The sequence below is a fragment of the Sander vitreus genome, chromosome 16 (genome assembly GCF_031162955.1).
Source record: "Sander vitreus isolate 19-12246 chromosome 16, sanVit1, whole genome shotgun sequence".
Taxonomy (NCBI): Eukaryota; Metazoa; Chordata; class Actinopteri; order Perciformes; family Percidae; genus Sander; species Sander vitreus.
Window position 1 is genome coordinate 15,733,356 of NC_135870.1, and position 16,531 is coordinate 15,749,886.

General features: G+C 39.9%; 2 protein-coding genes across 2 annotated transcripts; both read right to left on the reverse strand.

The window, feature by feature from the left end:
- Positions 1 to 7: 7 nt before the first annotated feature.
- LOC144531832 (AP-4 complex accessory subunit RUSC2) lies at positions 8 to 9,916 on the reverse strand. The gene is made up of 9 exons (XM_078272149.1): positions 8,534 to 9,916; positions 6,427 to 6,706; positions 5,300 to 6,277; positions 4,107 to 4,183; positions 3,822 to 3,996; positions 3,578 to 3,683; positions 3,431 to 3,477; positions 2,158 to 2,830; positions 8 to 1,994 (listed from the first exon to the last, which is right to left on the reverse strand). Exons 1-9 carry the CDS (start codon positions 9,878 to 9,880, stop codon positions 1,847 to 1,849), a joined length of 3,831 nt encoding a protein of 1,276 aa, XP_078128275.1. The 5' UTR covers positions 9,881 to 9,916; the 3' UTR covers positions 8 to 1,846.
- Positions 9,917 to 13,894: 3,978 nt separating this feature from the next.
- LOC144531188 (liver-expressed antimicrobial peptide 2) lies at positions 13,895 to 16,487 on the reverse strand. Its single transcript, XM_078271182.1, has 3 exons — positions 15,421 to 16,487; positions 15,109 to 15,248; positions 13,895 to 14,807 (listed from the first exon to the last, which is right to left on the reverse strand). The coding sequence occupies exons 1-3, from the start codon at positions 15,484 to 15,486 to the stop codon at positions 14,780 to 14,782; spliced, it is 234 nt and encodes a 77-aa protein (XP_078127308.1). The 5' UTR covers positions 15,487 to 16,487; the 3' UTR covers positions 13,895 to 14,779.
- Between the last annotated feature and the right edge of the window lie 44 nt (positions 16,488 to 16,531).

The following is a 16,531-nucleotide window of genomic DNA, read 5'->3' on the forward strand; positions in this document are numbered from 1 at the left end:
TATTGTTTCCTGTTGGCATACAACAAGAAGTCTTTATTGACAGACTTTGATTGTCACTGGGCATTAGACGAAGCATTCAGAGGTTGAGAAAATGACGCTGGGTGAAATAATTTCACAGACGAACACATGTTCTGTTCTTTCCTCCCTCTTATCTAACCACCAGTCTCAAAATATACCTGACACACATTTAAATACCTGAAACAGCCACAAGATGGCTTATATTTGTGCAACTCAACAAACTTCACTGGAAGACATACTACTGTATATAGCAAACAATTCCACACATTTAAAATTTCAGTGCCAGAAAATGTCCAAAAACCTAACTAAAACTTTAACTGGAAGTTAAGAGATCTAGGAAGCACTGAAGCACATATAGTATGTTTAACTCATGCACCTACAGTAAATCCATGCTGGGAATCTGCTCAAGAAAGTAATTACTGGAAATTAAACATCACTGACAATCCATGAGGCTGGTGGAGCATATTTGGCACTAATAAGCGTGTATTGCTTTCTATTATCCCACCTATATATGAAAGGTACAGCTATGGAAAGAATGACAGTGATAAATGAGAAATAGATAGTTTTGCACCACAAGAATGTCAAACAGTCTAAAGCAGGTCAAAATTCACATTTGTATATGTAGGCCTATCAATATTCATATGATTGATATTCACCTACAGGAATTGAAAGTAAAAGGTTATTCCAGAGTGCAATTGCAAATGAAGGAATTGGCCCTCATTCGTTAAGCTATTTCCAGGAGAAGAGCTCAGGATCTACTATGGAAATTATCCAGCAGCCTCTTCTGACCACATTCATTCACAAGCTTTATCTCACAACTAATTTGAGCATAAATTACAAAAGTACACCGATAAAACTCAACTGAGGGACATTTTCAGATCAAGAACCAGTTGCACCAGATGATCGCAAGTTCAAACTGAGTTCACGTAGGCTAGTCTTTACTAAGTAGAGATTTATGTATCACTAAATTAAAAAGGGTTGCACCACACAAACTAGTTCTTACATACAGATTAATTGTCACTGCAATATTTACACCCTGTAACTTCCAGGTGTAACTGTAGTGTTAGCTAACCAAACCAACTGACAAAATTAACATTAGCTTGCTAGCATATGACCTGTTTAGATTGAAAAGTAAGAGATAATAGGAATTATGGTCGACATATCTGAATGCTGTTTAATAATGACGTAAACTGGGAAGATTTTAAATTACATTTCATAAACATAACAGAATACCTCGAATTACAAAAAAGTATGCTGATTCAACATAAAGAAAACGACTAGCTAAAAAGCCTCTGTTAGATTAGTATAATCTGGTATTTCCCACTTATTCTAAACTACGTAAATACTACTAACTCTAAAAACAGTTCTTTCCATGTATGCATGCAAAATATATTACAAAGTATACCAACATTTACAAATGGTTAACAGTTAGACTTAATATTTAGATTGGACCTTAAAATTGTTATTTCTGCCAGTTATGCTACAGCTTGTGATGCTACAGCGACTTCCTGTTTACATAGTTGTTTGCTTTTGATTGGACAGCGCTACAGAGGTTTCCTTACACATGATTAAAGTCTTCACTAGTTAAGACATTCCTTTAGTTTTAATGGTGCAACCTGATTTATTTTGAAATTAGCTAATAGTTAGCCTACTAAGCACTTACAAAGGACAAACAAACTTAGTAATGGATTTACGAATAGCTGGTGCAACGCAAAGTTTGATGAATAAGGGCCTGTATTTTTTATTTTTTAATAATCCTGTATTTTATGTGCTTTCTGATCAGTTCAGCACCATGTATGTATTATCATGCAGTTACGACTTTTTGTTATTACAGGAAATAGGGTCCACTCTCTCCTCCACCCATAGAGAGTTTAGTTTTCAGCAGTCCTCCTCCTAGCTTCATTGACCTGATGGATTGAGCCAACTGTCCAAGCTGCGATCTGTCAAAATGCAGCCACTGTGATGGTCGCCTGTACCTATGAAAGCAATGATATAGAGGTATTGGTTATGAGTTGAGAGTCACAGTTCCAGTCTTCCATCAATCTAGATCCCAAATCAACCAAAGAATAGGCTAGTAAGAAAATCAAACAACAAAATATATGTATATATATGGTTTGATTGCTCATGGCTGGTTCTTACCTTCTGGTTTGTGCTCCACTGTGAATCTGAGAAACTGTCTCTGTCCTGGTGGATGTATCAGCTGCTCCAAACAGTTTGGCCCAGCGTAGCGCACCCTGACATGGACTCTCAGCCTGGACACAAGTGGATGTAACTGGGGTCTCATTGTCTTTCTCACCCCTCTTCTCTTCTTGCCTGCTGTCCATACTTACTTGAGACCAATTATCTGCATAATTCTGGCTACAGTCTTCCCCTTTAACCACACCATCCATAAGGTCAGGCTCTTTCGGCCACCACTCTGGAATAGGAGCTAAGAATGGACTCCTGTTAGTCTGCATCCCTCTGCAATCCTGCCTGATGTAATTCTGAGAACTGAGAGACTCTTGGCGATGCAGACCTGTATGGTGTGAAATCTTAGTCTGCTGACTGTGGCTGCTCTCTACCTTTTTGTCAGCTTGCAGTAGTGGCCAGCTGGTCATTAGGAGGGCTGAGCACGGCGGAGGTGGAGAAACACCCTGCTCCTCCGAACACAGCTGTCTGTTACGTAACAGTCGGGGCTCCAGGAGCAAGTTGAGGTTAAAGGGCAACACAGAGAGCGGCTGCAGCAGAAGTAGCAGCTCCTGAAACAAGGGCTGACACTGACCCAGTGACATGGACAGGAACCCCCAAGAATGGTAGTATGTTGTCACCACATCTGTGGAGACAGACACAAACACAAACGCACAAAGATCCAAACATATGCAATAATAATGTGTAATTAAGGTGTTATAATTATAGATCCCACTGCTCTTCCCATAATGATAATGTTAACATGCTGATTCTGAGACTTCATTTTTAACCTTTGAAGCAGTAGTCTGACAACAACAAAAAGCTTATTTCAAGGTCCACTTTTCGAGACCTTTCAACCACATGTCACAGCTTTCCTCCGAAGATCTCCTTACCTGTCATACAACTGAGATAAGATTTTTTTTAAGATGCTGGAGTTTAGCAGGTTAATGTTTATCCTGTTCATAATCTCAGGTTAGCATGTTTGCATGCTAACATTTGCTAATTAGCACTGACACACATTAACACAAAGTTGATAAAGTAATGGACAGATATGAATTTGACCTGATAAAAGAACTAAATGAAAAGTCAGGCGATCACCAAAGTTATTTAAATTAATTCTGTAGAGAACATGAATATTGGTATTACATTTCATGATTGTCCTTTCAATCATTGTTGAGATATTATGAGTGTGGACCTTTTGACATTGTGCTTAGCTGCTAGTACAGAATATTGAGTGTGTGCTCACCTTTTTGACTCTGAAGGTGACTAAGCCAGAATTCCAAAGCTCTCAAGCTGAAAGAGAGCAAATAACCAACAAAAGATGAATGCTTATATGTGTAGTCATTTCATCAACCTTCTTTAGCATCATTAGTGTGATCAAAGGCAATCTTACTTAAGCAGGCCCATGATGAAGGCTCTCAGTCTCATGCAGTGGCTGCTGAGCTGGGGACACTGTGTGATTTTGGAGACCAGGCTGTGGAGGACCCTGGTGGATGGACCTGTTGCAGACAGAGACCACTGAAGTTCATCAAAGAGCCCACAATAGTGTACCACAAACAATGCTGCTCCACCAGTACATCAAGCAAGTTCATTCAAGTACACTTTCTTTGAATCAGGATCACTCTAGTTACATTTACCGATCCTAGTAGAGACCTCCACCACGCTCCAGGAGTGGTTGCGGCGCTGTCCGATGATAAAATCCAGTTTGTGATCCCTAAGACCGTCCTCTAAAATATTCTGAATTGCTGGACACAAATGTTCCAGGGCCAGACCGGCGATTGTGGGACTGCAAGAGCTGTTACCCAGACGCATCTGTGGCAGAAGAAAAGAAATATGATTCCCTGCTGACACAAGTTATTTGACTCCAGTCCTACAATGTAAGTAATATCAGTTCAAGCTGCTTAGCTCTGCCAAATTCAAACCTTTTCTTCAGGGTCTCTGCTGCTGCCGAAATGAGTCATTATCAAATCCACCGCCCTGCTCACAGACCTCAGCAAACCTAGGGACATTGGATAAGGAAAGAGGTTGGACGAGCTGAAGTTATAATTAATGCTTCATACATTGTTTGGGCGGATACAAAACATTGATATATTAACATATATAGTAAATGTGATAGATTGTCAATCCATATCTTATGTTAGTTCTGTGTATTATTGACTGCTGAAAGTCTTTTTTTCATCAAATAAGCAGAAAATAACTGCTGGTGTGGTGGTATAACTTGTCTCCAGTACAAATCAACTTGTTTCTTGAATTTTCTATTCTAGTGCAGTATGCCTAGCCTTGTCCTTCTTGTTTGAAGACACTTATTTCTCAAACATTCTTTAAACATGGTAGTTTGTATTGGAGTCAGGTTGAAATGATGTTACTGCACAGTCAGATGTTTTACTTGTTTTAAAAAAATAAGAAAAAAACGAACAAAACTTGCTCAATAAGACTTTCACCTCACTAACTGGGTCAGTGCATAGAAACATGAGAGATAACGTTCAGGGTTCATTATCATATTGCAGTAATGCAAATGTGAAAGTGAACCAAAGATGAAATAGTCCATTTTAGCAGCAATCCTCATTGACTTGCTTTCCCTGCCTTTCTTATTTCATCTCATACGGGCTAGCCTCTGCAAATGTCACAGTAAATTCTTTATGCATGTTGATGCTGCCTGCAGTGCTGCATCACACTGACTGTCCACCACATTGTTGATTATCCATCACAAAAGATTCACATTTATACAATCAAATTTGCACCGAATGGCCCATATGGTAAAATAAAATGACTAGATGTGTTTATAAATTATTAGATCAACTGCATCATTCTCCCTGTTGTCCTCTCTTGGAGCTTGTAGTCGCGCACACATAGGCTACAGAGCAGAAGGCTCAGCCAATCCCGTGCAGGGAGAGTTAAAAATAGGTCATGTTTGAGAGGAAGCCCCTTCAGGGTATTGAAGGCACTGCTGCAGCACAGTGAGTTTTTATTGCTGCTCTCAACAGCCCATCACTGGATAGACAATCCAATCAATGAGGAATCCAGTCATTGCTGTTACTGGGTCACTTCAATATATGGCATATACTGTTTTTAACATGTTTTACAGAAATTGATATGTGTCATTTATTGGCCTTACCTCTCCTCTGAAGATGGCTAATAGACATGGACTCATAAGATGTATCAGGTGAGAGGCAGAACTCAGTGGGCGGCCTGTCACTCAGGATCAGAGATTCACTGGGATGACTGTAGAGCCCTGTAGAGTCCTGGATTTGCAGCCCAGAAGCCAAGGAAAGCAGACAACTCAACGAGGAGAGAGGAGCTACAGAGGAGAGGGCAGCTGTAAAACTACTGTGAAAAAAGACGGAGTCGGCTGCAGGTGCAGCTCGGTACTGAGGGAACTTCTTTTCTGGTTGTACGGTTGTGGGAGGAGACAGGGACACCTGCAGGTTTGGGTGATGGGCGTCAGTGGTTAGGAGTAAAGTGGGTGGTGTATGAGAGAATATTGGATGATGGGAGGTGTGGGTCTCATTGGGACTTTTGGGCTCAGTGTTGGCATGGCTCTGCTCATGGGTGAGGGTTTTGAGGTCCTGGTAGGTGGGAATTTTAACAAGTTTAGACTGATTTGGGGCTGAAAAAGTGGTAGTTTGAGTTTTGCCTGAGTATGGGCATGTTTTATCTTGCTCTTGATCCGGTCTGGGCTTTGAGCTGCTTTGAGTTGGATCCAGGCTGCGTTTTGATGTACATGGACTTGGGTGTGCTTGGATTCTGCTGGACTGGCTCCATGCACGTCTACGGCTGAAGCACTCTGGACTCGGTGTGCAGGTGGAACAGGTGTCAGAGCTCGAAGGAGCCTCCAAGAAGATAGGGCAGTGGTTGCCCATTGGTGATGACTGAAGATTAGAAAAGCATTGACTGCGTTTGCCTTTGAACTTGAGGCCTGGTTGGGAGCTACCAGACTCGCTGCTCTTCTGATTTATGTACTGCTCTAGAAGACAGCCCAAGTGCTGGGTCTGGGGTTGGCCTGTGGGGACCAGAACAAAGGGCTGGATGGGCAGCGAGGTTGGCCTCTGGGCCTTACTGTAGTGCACCACTGCATTTTCCATTGAACATGCTCCTGAGATGGAGGTAGAGGGTAAGAAAAATAGTTGGAACAGATGTTAGATTTACTTAATTCTTAACACAAATGGTTTCATTTTTTCTGATATTGTATCTTTGCATGTTTTGCTCTCTCTTAAAAAAGCAAGCAACAACTCATTGCCTTACCCGTCTCAGTATCACAGTGTTCCTGGTGCAGAATCACAGATGACTGTGTAGACACAGCGCTTGTGCCTTGGCATTTACTGCTATGTGGGCTACACTGGCTGGGGCACAATGAACAAGGCGTGTGGAAGAGGTCTTGGATGCTTCCTGTATGTTTCTTACTGAAGAGGGTTTCTTCAGCGGAGGTGGTAGCAACTTGGTAATCATGGGTCTGAAACTGAGAGCAGTCAAATCCAGCACTGCACTGTGTGAAGGAGAACCTCTTTTCTTCAATCTCCTGATGCTGATACAGAAAAGACACAACTGCTTTAGGTTTACACAACCAAATCACATATTTGATACTTGACAAGATGTTATTACAACTGTATAACAAGAGACTCTTTATAATGGAGTTTATACTGTAACTAATGGCTTCAATCCTTAACTAATACGTTATGGATCAGTGATCAGCTGTGTTGTAAACTATTAATACATACTTTTTTTATTATTATTATTATTTTTTATCAGAACAAGGTACATTGAAAATATTCAGTGACAGACACTATTAAAGGCTTTGATCTTTCAATTTTTCCACCTACAGATTCCCATCCCAACACAGCAACCCCAGATGCATTAAAAAAAAAAAGATATATATAGATATATATATATATATCTATATATATATATATATATATATATATATATCTTCTTTTTTTTAAATGCATCTGGGGTTTATGTATGTATGTATATATATATATATATATATATATATATATATATATATATATATATATACATACATACATACATACATACATACATACACACACACATACACATACATACATACATACATACATATATATATATATATATATACATACATATATATATATACACATATATATATACATATGTATATACATATACATATATACATACACATATATATACATATACATATATATATACATATACATACACATATATACATATATATATATATACACATACATAATAAATAAATAAAGGAAGGGGGGGGGGGTCCTCAAATTACTTTAAAGATGGAGGAGTATATTCTTTTCAAAATAGTTTATCAAAGGGTCCCATGTTTTGTAAAATGTTCTGGTTGATCCCCTGAGAAAATATTTTATTTTTTCAGTTTTTAGAAACATTATTAGATCACTAAGCCATGATGACATGTTAGGTGGATTGTGTGATTTCCACTCTAGGAGAATTCTTCTTCTAGCTATTAAAGTGGCAAAAGCCAGGGCATTCTCTTTATTTTTAGCTATTCGGGAGTCGTCACCTCTGACTCCAAACAGAGCCATTATTGGGTTGGGCTGAATTCTTAATTTAAAAGCTGAGTTTAAAATCTCAAAGACTGAAAACCAATATTGTCTCAATTTAGGACATGACCAAAACATATGGGTTAGATCTCCCTTTGATGCATTGCAGCGGTCACACGTTATACGTCTATATTTGGGTACAATTTAGCCAACTTTGCTTTACTATGATGAAAACGGTAAAGAACCTTCATCTGAATCAGATTGAGTCTTGCACAAGAAGAAGTCCCATTTACTCGATCAACAGCTCTATCCCAGGTGTCTTCAGAATACATACTTTTTAAAAAGACATCAAGTCTGCAGTAGTAACTGTCATTAATCAAGATTGTTTATTATAATCTATCAAGTCTATAGAAAAGCTTAATACGTTTCTAATAAATGGATTTTGATGTGGGTGCTGCAGCTGTTTTCCATAGGTTAAGTGTTCAAACGTTCCATTAGAGGGGACTATTCCATTAACTTAAGAGCTAGCTAAAGAGATAAAGCAAGACTGATGCTGGACAAGGATAGCACAGTTCCCACAGTTGCTTGAATAAATTGCTTATAACTGATCTATAAAGCATTAGTGCGTGATTTATTAACCACTAATAAAGTGTCAGAAAATGGTACTGAGATGTTAAAAGCTTGAAAGGTAATGTTCATACTTCAGAATACAGTACATACCATGCATTTGTAAGCGTATTTTATTCAATTGTGTTAATTCCTCTTTCTTCTATTAAATGGTCGCTAATACCTATGTCATCTAATTCTGTACTGAGAGAAGAGCTGTTTAATTGCAACATTACCTTCTTGACTTCTTTGTGTTGTCCTTCCTTCTTATGATCAACAAAGAGGTGCTCAGAGGGAGGGAAGGGGCTACTTCTGCTCTGACCCTCGGGGCAGCTGGTGATGCTGGACCAGGCTGGACTGGGCGACTGGGAGGAGAGGTCACAAGTCACAAGCTTGTAGTACTTCTGGTTGGTCCCCACGGCCAATGTTGCCTGGCTTTGGAGACAGGCGGCCAGGTCTGATAGCTCCAGCGAGGAGAGACCCGGGGGTAGTGGCTCCAGGGAGTAAAGATTGCAGTTAGAGTCGAGGCCCTGAGGAGACCAGCAGGAAGCAGAGGGGGTCATATCAATCTCCTCTTTAAGGGGACTCTTAACTGTCACGTCATCATGATGGAAGTCCTTGGCTGGAGTCTGAGGAACGGGTTGGAGGTTAAGGAACACAGATCCCTCAGATGACTGATAGGGGTGAACTGCGGGACTGCTGAGGTCATTAGGCGTGGCAGGTTTGTTGCTCCTGTTATAGATAGTGCAGAAGTTAACCAAGACGCCATCAGAGCTGTTACAGGAAGAGTCGCTGACATACTCTGTGTGAGTGTTGGAGAACAGCTCTGGGGAACATTTGTGTTGGCTGAAGATGCAGCAGGACATGTTATCTATCAGTCTGTCTGAGTCCTGCTCTTCATAAGCCATCAACGTAATGCCAGATCTGCTCACATGAAAGCACCGGCATTCAGTCTGTAGTGAGTCCGGCAGGTGAGGCTGATTAGAGAGCCACTCTTGGTCACCCTCAGTACCCAACATGGTCCCTTCATTGCCCCATTCGCTGTCCATGTCCCCTTGGGCCATTGTATGATTTTTGGCACCATTACTTAGAGGCCAGTTGGAATTTCCATGCAACACAAAAGAGGAGTCCTCATGATATCTGTGTAGATTATCTCCATCACTATCTTCATCTTCCTCATCCTCATCTAGCCCTGTTTTGGGAAGGAATGAGTTGTGTGACCGCAGACTGTCTCTAGCTCCAGAGCTTTCCTTCTTCAGATGGGAACTCGTATCCTCTGGTGATGAGTTGGAGTCGTACCTCCCACTGCTGTCAATGCCCCCTTCCTCCTCTGCTCGGTCCTCGTTGAGACTACCGTAGCTGTTGGAAAAACGTCTTCGTCCACCAGCGAAGGCATTCTCTCGGTTTAGCGAGTCTTGCTCTGGGAGGGACACAGCTCGGGTCAGACCTACTGAGCACAGCCGACCGGGCCGCTTGGCCGAGCTGCACAGGGCCTGGACAGGAAGTTGCCAAGTGGGAAGCTGAACCACAGGGAAGTGGCACGCTATCAGGGTGTCCCCTGAAAGACCAGATGATCCAATCATACTGCTGAAACAGGCTGGACCATGGACATTGTCTCCATGTTCCTATAATGAAATCCAGAAAGAATAAAATGGAATAGAATCACTTATAAGTACAATGAATCTGCTTTGAATGTGTTATCAGTGATGCAAAAACATATTCACAACTATGCAATTACTACCACTGCTACGGTGTAGACAGTTTGGTTGTCAAAGGGTGAACAAAACTGCATTGAACATGATAATATACTAGTGAGTGAATTAAAAATAAGTATTATGGGTCCGCGACACACCTCCTGAGGCTTATTAGATAATATTAGCATTAAAAAACTCATGTAATGATAAAGTTGAACAGAGAAGTATTAGACTATATAAGTGACTCTGTAAGGGAAGTCTGAGGACAGTTAAGACTTAGGTTTAAACTCTGTCTAAGGCCCTAAGAACAGAGGTACCATCATGGACCATCTGAATTTGAGAGAAAATGTTTTAAGTTTTGCCCAGTTGGACTATGGAGGTTTTAATGCTGCATGTAAATGTAATCAGGATAAAATGTTTGTTGTTGGTGTCTGCATATGAACTGTTTATGTTGATCTCGCTCTGCATCTACTTCTTGATTTTTGGACTCAATGACCCACCTAACTGTAATGCTGTGACAGGCTTAAAGTCTCAGTGTATCTTCAACTCTAAAGTAAAATCATCCATACAGAATAGAAAGGATAAAAACATAACTTCAGGCTGCTGCTGTCTGAGTCTGCTCCCTCACTTCACACCACTGGCCCTCCAGTCAAAGTCCTACTAGTGTTGTCTGCTTCTGGCCCTCAGCACAGCCTACCCAGCTCCATAATTCAGTCGAGCATTAACAAACTCCTCCTCTCTCTACTCCTGGGCCAACCACTGTCTCTCACAGTTACTCAGCTGCTCTGTAACTAGGGCAGCTGCACTGCAGAGATGCTCCGCTGGCACTGCTAAGAGTAAATACACTTTCACATCAGTTTAGTTAATTCAACGTGCTCCACCATATTCATACACATTGATCCTGATTTTACAGACATCAATAATAATAATAATAATGATCACCATGCCTTCATGAAACACAACTATTAGGACTATTAACAAAAGCAATTACAAAGCACATAAAATATTTAAAACTGGAGATTGCTGATGGCATTCAGTCATTACATAATCTTTTTAATTATTAGTAATAATTAATGTTGCTAGGATACAACCACACACCATTTACTGATATCTGCCTTCAGCAGTATTAACATAGTCTTGGTGCTACAGTATGTTGTGCATTTAAACTAGAATCATGTTAAAAAAAATCAATATTTTAGATCCTTAGAACATCCTCTGTTGCCAGACATTGTCTGGGGCTTTATGTCACACATCAAGCAGCCATCAGTTCATAGACGTCACACTGCTGTGCAACTGTCATAACGTGGGTAAACAAACAACATATGTTGCAGATGACCATGAAGAGGTAATCCTCTTTATCATCCCATTGCTACAGTAAACAACATCCTTACCATGGCCACAAATACAGTAGGTCTAATAAACACGTCAAATATGCTCAGAAGCAGAAATATCAAATCTGATCACTTTAAAAACAAAAGTGGCTGTGGCTTGGTTGTGAAACTTGGTGAACCTTTCTTCAGAGCCCATAATTCAAACAACAAAATGTAAAAAATAAAAACAATAATTCTGCCCTACAACACCAGAGCCAGGTTTTTATTTTGACACATCCATATATTGCATATATTTTATACAGTCTGTCTATTTCTTGTCTAGCATTCCCAGATATGATACATTGCAATATTTATATTTAAATGTGGCTAGACGTTAAGCTATTTAAAAAAGCAGACTATTAATTGGCACCCATAGTTGCATAACTCCACAGCAAAACTCAGAAAGTAGCACAGGTAAGTAATCATAGGGTTAGAGTCTTAGAGCAAGACAATGAATCCCCAACTGCTCCCAGTGTATCTGTGTTTGGATGAAACCATCTGATTACCTTTGTCTAAATAAATCAATATGTTATCATTTGATTATAAAAAAGGAATGTCTCGTAATGTCATATGAGGAACAATATAGTAGTACTCAAGGGGATGGCATGACATTGAATCTTTTTTTATCCTGTGCCTGCGTATTTTCATCAGTTAAATAGTACAATACCACAGGAAAGTAGGCCAGTTTGACTGACTAGTTGTCTGCAGAGGACTAACAATTTGACTGCAAAGCGGATACAACTCCTGCGTATTATTACTGCTTGGAGGTCCCCTAACTTGCAGCTCTGTCCTCTGGGTACTGGAGCACACTGAGATGGTTGTGATTAACTGAGCTATTTCACTGGAAATGTCTGTCAGGTCAAGTCAGCCATCTCACATGAGGGATGGGACTGTGTGGTTCTGTGAAAGCAAAGAGTCTGAGGTCCACTATTGTGAATGTGTGTGTGTGTGTTTGTGTGTGTTGATTTTCATCATGAAAATGAAATATTCAAAGTGGCTAAGTACAACAAGAGATGCATACATGCCAAAAGAACCACCCATGACAGAAGTAGCGTCTCTCTCTCTCTTCCACACACACACTTTCACGCTGGCGCACACATACAGACAGACTTAAATAAAGGAAGACAAAAGATTAGAATCAATACAGCTGAATAATTGACTTTAAAGCAAAGTAGATAAAGCACATAAAAAGCTCCTGCATTTGAGCCATCACCAGCGAATATCCTGACATCATTTAGTATTATCACTTACTTGCTAACAGTCGTCAGTCAACGGTGATGTCCATCCTCTTCTTCCAGGTGATTTAAATACGTTTGATCTAAAATCATGCAACAAAACAATTCTTTAAAAAATAACGCGCGTGCTCGACGCACCTCTGACGTGAAGGATTCATCACAAAGCTCATGTTTTTAGCTCTGTTACCTGATGTCCGCGATTAAAATCAATGGGTTATACCGGGAATTTCTAACTATATTTTGGCTTAATATGAAACCGGTCCGACATTGAGTTCCGGGCAGACACAGCGGTCCCCACGCCGCCGCTTCAGCACCGCCTGGCAGGGATTTTACGTCACGGAGGCTTTAACCAATGAAGAGGGAGAAGTGCCTGCCACACAAAGTATCCAAGACACCGGGTAGGGAAAGAGTTAATTATAAAAGCCTTAATTAAGAAAAAAAAAAAGAAAGATTGATAAAAATAGACATGAGTAGGCTTATGACAACACAGTGCCTTAAAATGTGATTTTGATGAGTCACAAATATGAGATACTAAAAAAGACTGAAATATAGCCTACTAAGGAAAAATCGTATCCTACTTAAGTATAATTCATTATACCAAATTCACATTACGGCCGTTGTATTACTTATGAGATATTTTATTAACCATTGCTAACTTTTCATCATCAACATCTAAAAATAAAAAACTAAGAATAATGAATCCCCACATCAGTAACAAGTAATTTTAGCATGATTGGAGAACTATTCGGTGTAATAGTTGAAATTCCTAAACCAGTGATTGTCATTGTGGGGTCCAGGGACACTAAACCTGGCTCAGCTCGCACTCCAGTAACAAATATGAGGAGTCAGTGTTCAGCTATTGACACATCTATTCTCAAGGACGGTTGTACAATATGTGTCATGTGGTTACCTCTGTTATATATTGTAGGTAAACTTCACATCTAAAGCCATAACCTACATGTTGGCAATACTGTTCTGTAAAAGGCATCTCCAATAACCCAAGAGAGTTTGTCTCCTCATTACTAGCGAGTGGGTGGGTGCAAGGAGCCTTAAGGCAACACCACCTCCAGAGCACAAGCACACTCATTCCATGTGATCATATATTCCATCAGAGGAAGCCTCACCAAGTCTACCACGTTAACCTGTTTAAGTGCTGGACTGAGCCACAAAAATTAGTACAGCAGTGGACAGATATCAGAGGTCAACCATAGTTTTACCAAATCAGATCAGCTCTCCTCATCAACACAAGACATTAAAGAGCTCAGAGCAACTTTGAAATTAAGTTGTCTTAAAACCACACACACACACACACACTACGAAGAATTTAACATATTAACACGGTCAAAAATATCCTCACAATTCCCAACCATACTATCCATTTCATTTAAGTTTCCTGTCATTTTTCACACAGATGGGCAATATTTATGCATATATATTTGAATTGTTTTCCCGGTACTTTATCACAAGAGCAGTTGATGGTAAAACAGCATTAAAGAATTAATAATAATTCAAAACATGTAAAAGCAGTGAGAACAAGCTTGGCTCTTGGTCAGTGAAGAGTTAGGAATCACAGCATCACCACCTTGTGGAACATGCTCTTCAATGCATAAATACAGAAATATTTCATTTCAATAAAGAAAATACCGGTCATACTATTTTTGTATTAAACCAAAATCAAAGTTGTCATCTTCTTCCATTGCATTAAAAGAGTAGAAGGAACTGTGAGGAATATTTTAATTGGTTCTGAACTTGTTACATACAACCGCTTGAAAAAATGTAAAAGTATAGTTGAATATCTACAATATGTACAAATAAATATATAATAATAATATAATGTGAACCAATAAACTCAGAGTGTCGTACAAACTTTGCATGAGTATTTATATTTTCTTTTAAAAACATGTTATACAGCCTGTCTGATGTCCTGCAAGCGTTTAAGACAAAAGTAAAAATTCTATTATAGAAATCAATGTTGCTCTAGATGTAAATGCTTACTGCAGTGCCAGATCAGATTACTTTAACTGAATGCACAGAAAAAGTCAGATAAAGTGCCAGCAGGTCTTGAGTTCAAGCTAGAATATAACAGCAGTCATTTCATACAGGGTTCATTTTGAAACAGGTCACTTTGGTCCATAATGCAGATGTTTGTTTGTCACCCTGGGAGTTTTGTTTGTGCATCCTCTTCAGTTCCAGAAGGAACATATATTTTTCCTGCAAAGATAAGGAGCAACTTTATTGCAGTGTCATTACTTTCTGACTTTGTCCACACCATGCAAAATGCACGTGGACACACTCCACAAATACAGTACAGAAATATTATGCATAGAGTCTGTGAAAACTACAAAAAGGAACATTATGTCTATTTAATATCATGGAATGCCATTTGGAGGAACATATCTGCTTTCACATTAATGACAAAACTCCTAAAGTTGCAGTGGAAATGTTGAGTTTCCTAAATGTGCCAAATGTCTGAATACTTAGGTTTCAACATGTCCAAGAGGCTCTGCTGTACCTGCAGTATTTTGTGCCACACTCTTCATGATCCCTGCAGCTGGCACCCACAGGCTTCATGCTGTTCCAACGCCACAGGAGAGAGCGTTTGGTCCGCTGGATCAAACCATTCCAGTCTTCAGGTACAGGCAGTGAATTGACCTGTGAAGGCAAATATAAGATTCTTTAAGAATTGTGATGTCCCTCATGATGAGTGCTGAGAAAAGCAAATTACATTAAAAAAAATCAAAAGACATGACGTTCTGTATTAGCACAAAAGAGATAAAGCATACTCTCAGGACATAGACACAGTAACAGAAGGTTATTAACTTACCTGAAGGGCACAGATTAGAGACAGAAGAACGAGGAGAACAAGGATTTTTTCCTGGAGAGTTCTCATGTTGTTGCAGATCAAGTTCAAGAGAGATGCAGTTCTGCAGCGGGTCTGGTGTGTTGTCCCATGCTACTTGTATTAAAGACATTAATTGGGTTGGGGAGGAGTTACCTTTTGACAGTTATGAAAGATTATATCTCCAATTTGCTACTTTAATGACTAAGAGGTTGGTCAGAGAAGCTGATCTTAAGTCAGAGCCAACGATACAAACCTCTATGAACAGTGGTACTTATCAGTTTTATAATGGCTGCCAAAGTTTATCTGCCGGGAGTCAAAGTACACTTTAACCCTGTAATTGAGGACAATTCCACGTCGGAGGTAACTATGTGAAACCTTAACATGTTTCAGCGACTGTAGAAATGTATCTATCCATCCATTTACTTCACCTAGAGTCTCCAATTCATCTGAGCTGCATGGTTTAGACTGTGGAAAGAAAACTGAAGGAAATCCATGTGAACACATGGAGAACATGAGAAGTCCACATAGAAAAATCAAGGTCCATGACCCCTGAAACATCATCCTAAGATGTGACCGCTTACCACTAAGCCACCTTACTGTACATGAATGGTCCTCCTCTTGAAGACTGACGTTAAATGTGAAGCTAAAGCCAGCAGGCAGTTAGCTTAGCATACCATAAAGACTTTGGCTCTGGCCACCTACCTGCACTTCTAAAGCTCGCTGATTAACATTTTATTTTTGTAAAAAGCAACCAATTGTCATCTTATGTGGAGTTACGTGCTGGAACACTGGGCCAGTGAGCTCCAGGAGTTCTTACGGGGTTCCTAACAACCTCAATACACTCGGCCAAGAAATAGTTCCAGCGTGTATCTCCACCTAAAACATTTTTTTTTATTGCTGCTGGTAGGTAGATTTTCCAAACTTTGGACAGAGTTGTCACCTGCTTCCAGCCTTTATGCTACGCTACACTGATCACCTTCTGCCTGTAGCTTCACATTAGTGCATCTTTTCAATAACTCTCGGCAAGAAAGCCAATACCAGTACACGCATTTCCCAAAACACTAAACCATTTAACTAAACTCTTCCCTGAATA

Bases quoted from the DNA above. Each gene is read 5' to 3' on its own strand.
- LOC144531832 (XM_078272149.1), bottom strand. From the start codon at position 9,880: ATGATTGGATCATCTGGTCTTTCAGGGGACACCCTGATAGCGTGCCAC. The intron at 6,707-8,533 runs GTAATGTTGCAA...TTTCTGTATCAG, and splicing joins AACACAAAGAAGTCAAGAAG to CATCAGGAGATTGAAGAAAA. The intron at 3,684-3,821 runs GTAAATGTAACT...TGTCTGCAACAG, and splicing joins GGAGGTCTCTACTAGGATCG to GTCCATCCACCAGGGTCCTC.
- LOC144531188 (XM_078271182.1), bottom strand. From the start codon at position 15,486: ATGAGAACTCTCCAGGAAAAAATCCTTGTTCTCCTCGTTCTTCTGTCT. The intron at 15,249-15,420 runs GTAAGTTAATAA...TTGCCTTCACAG, and splicing joins CTCTAATCTGTGCCCTTCAG to GTCAATTCACTGCCTGTACC. The intron at 14,808-15,108 runs GTACAGCAGAGC...TTATCTTTGCAG, and splicing joins TGTGGCACAAAATACTGCAG to GAAAAATATATGTTCCTTCT.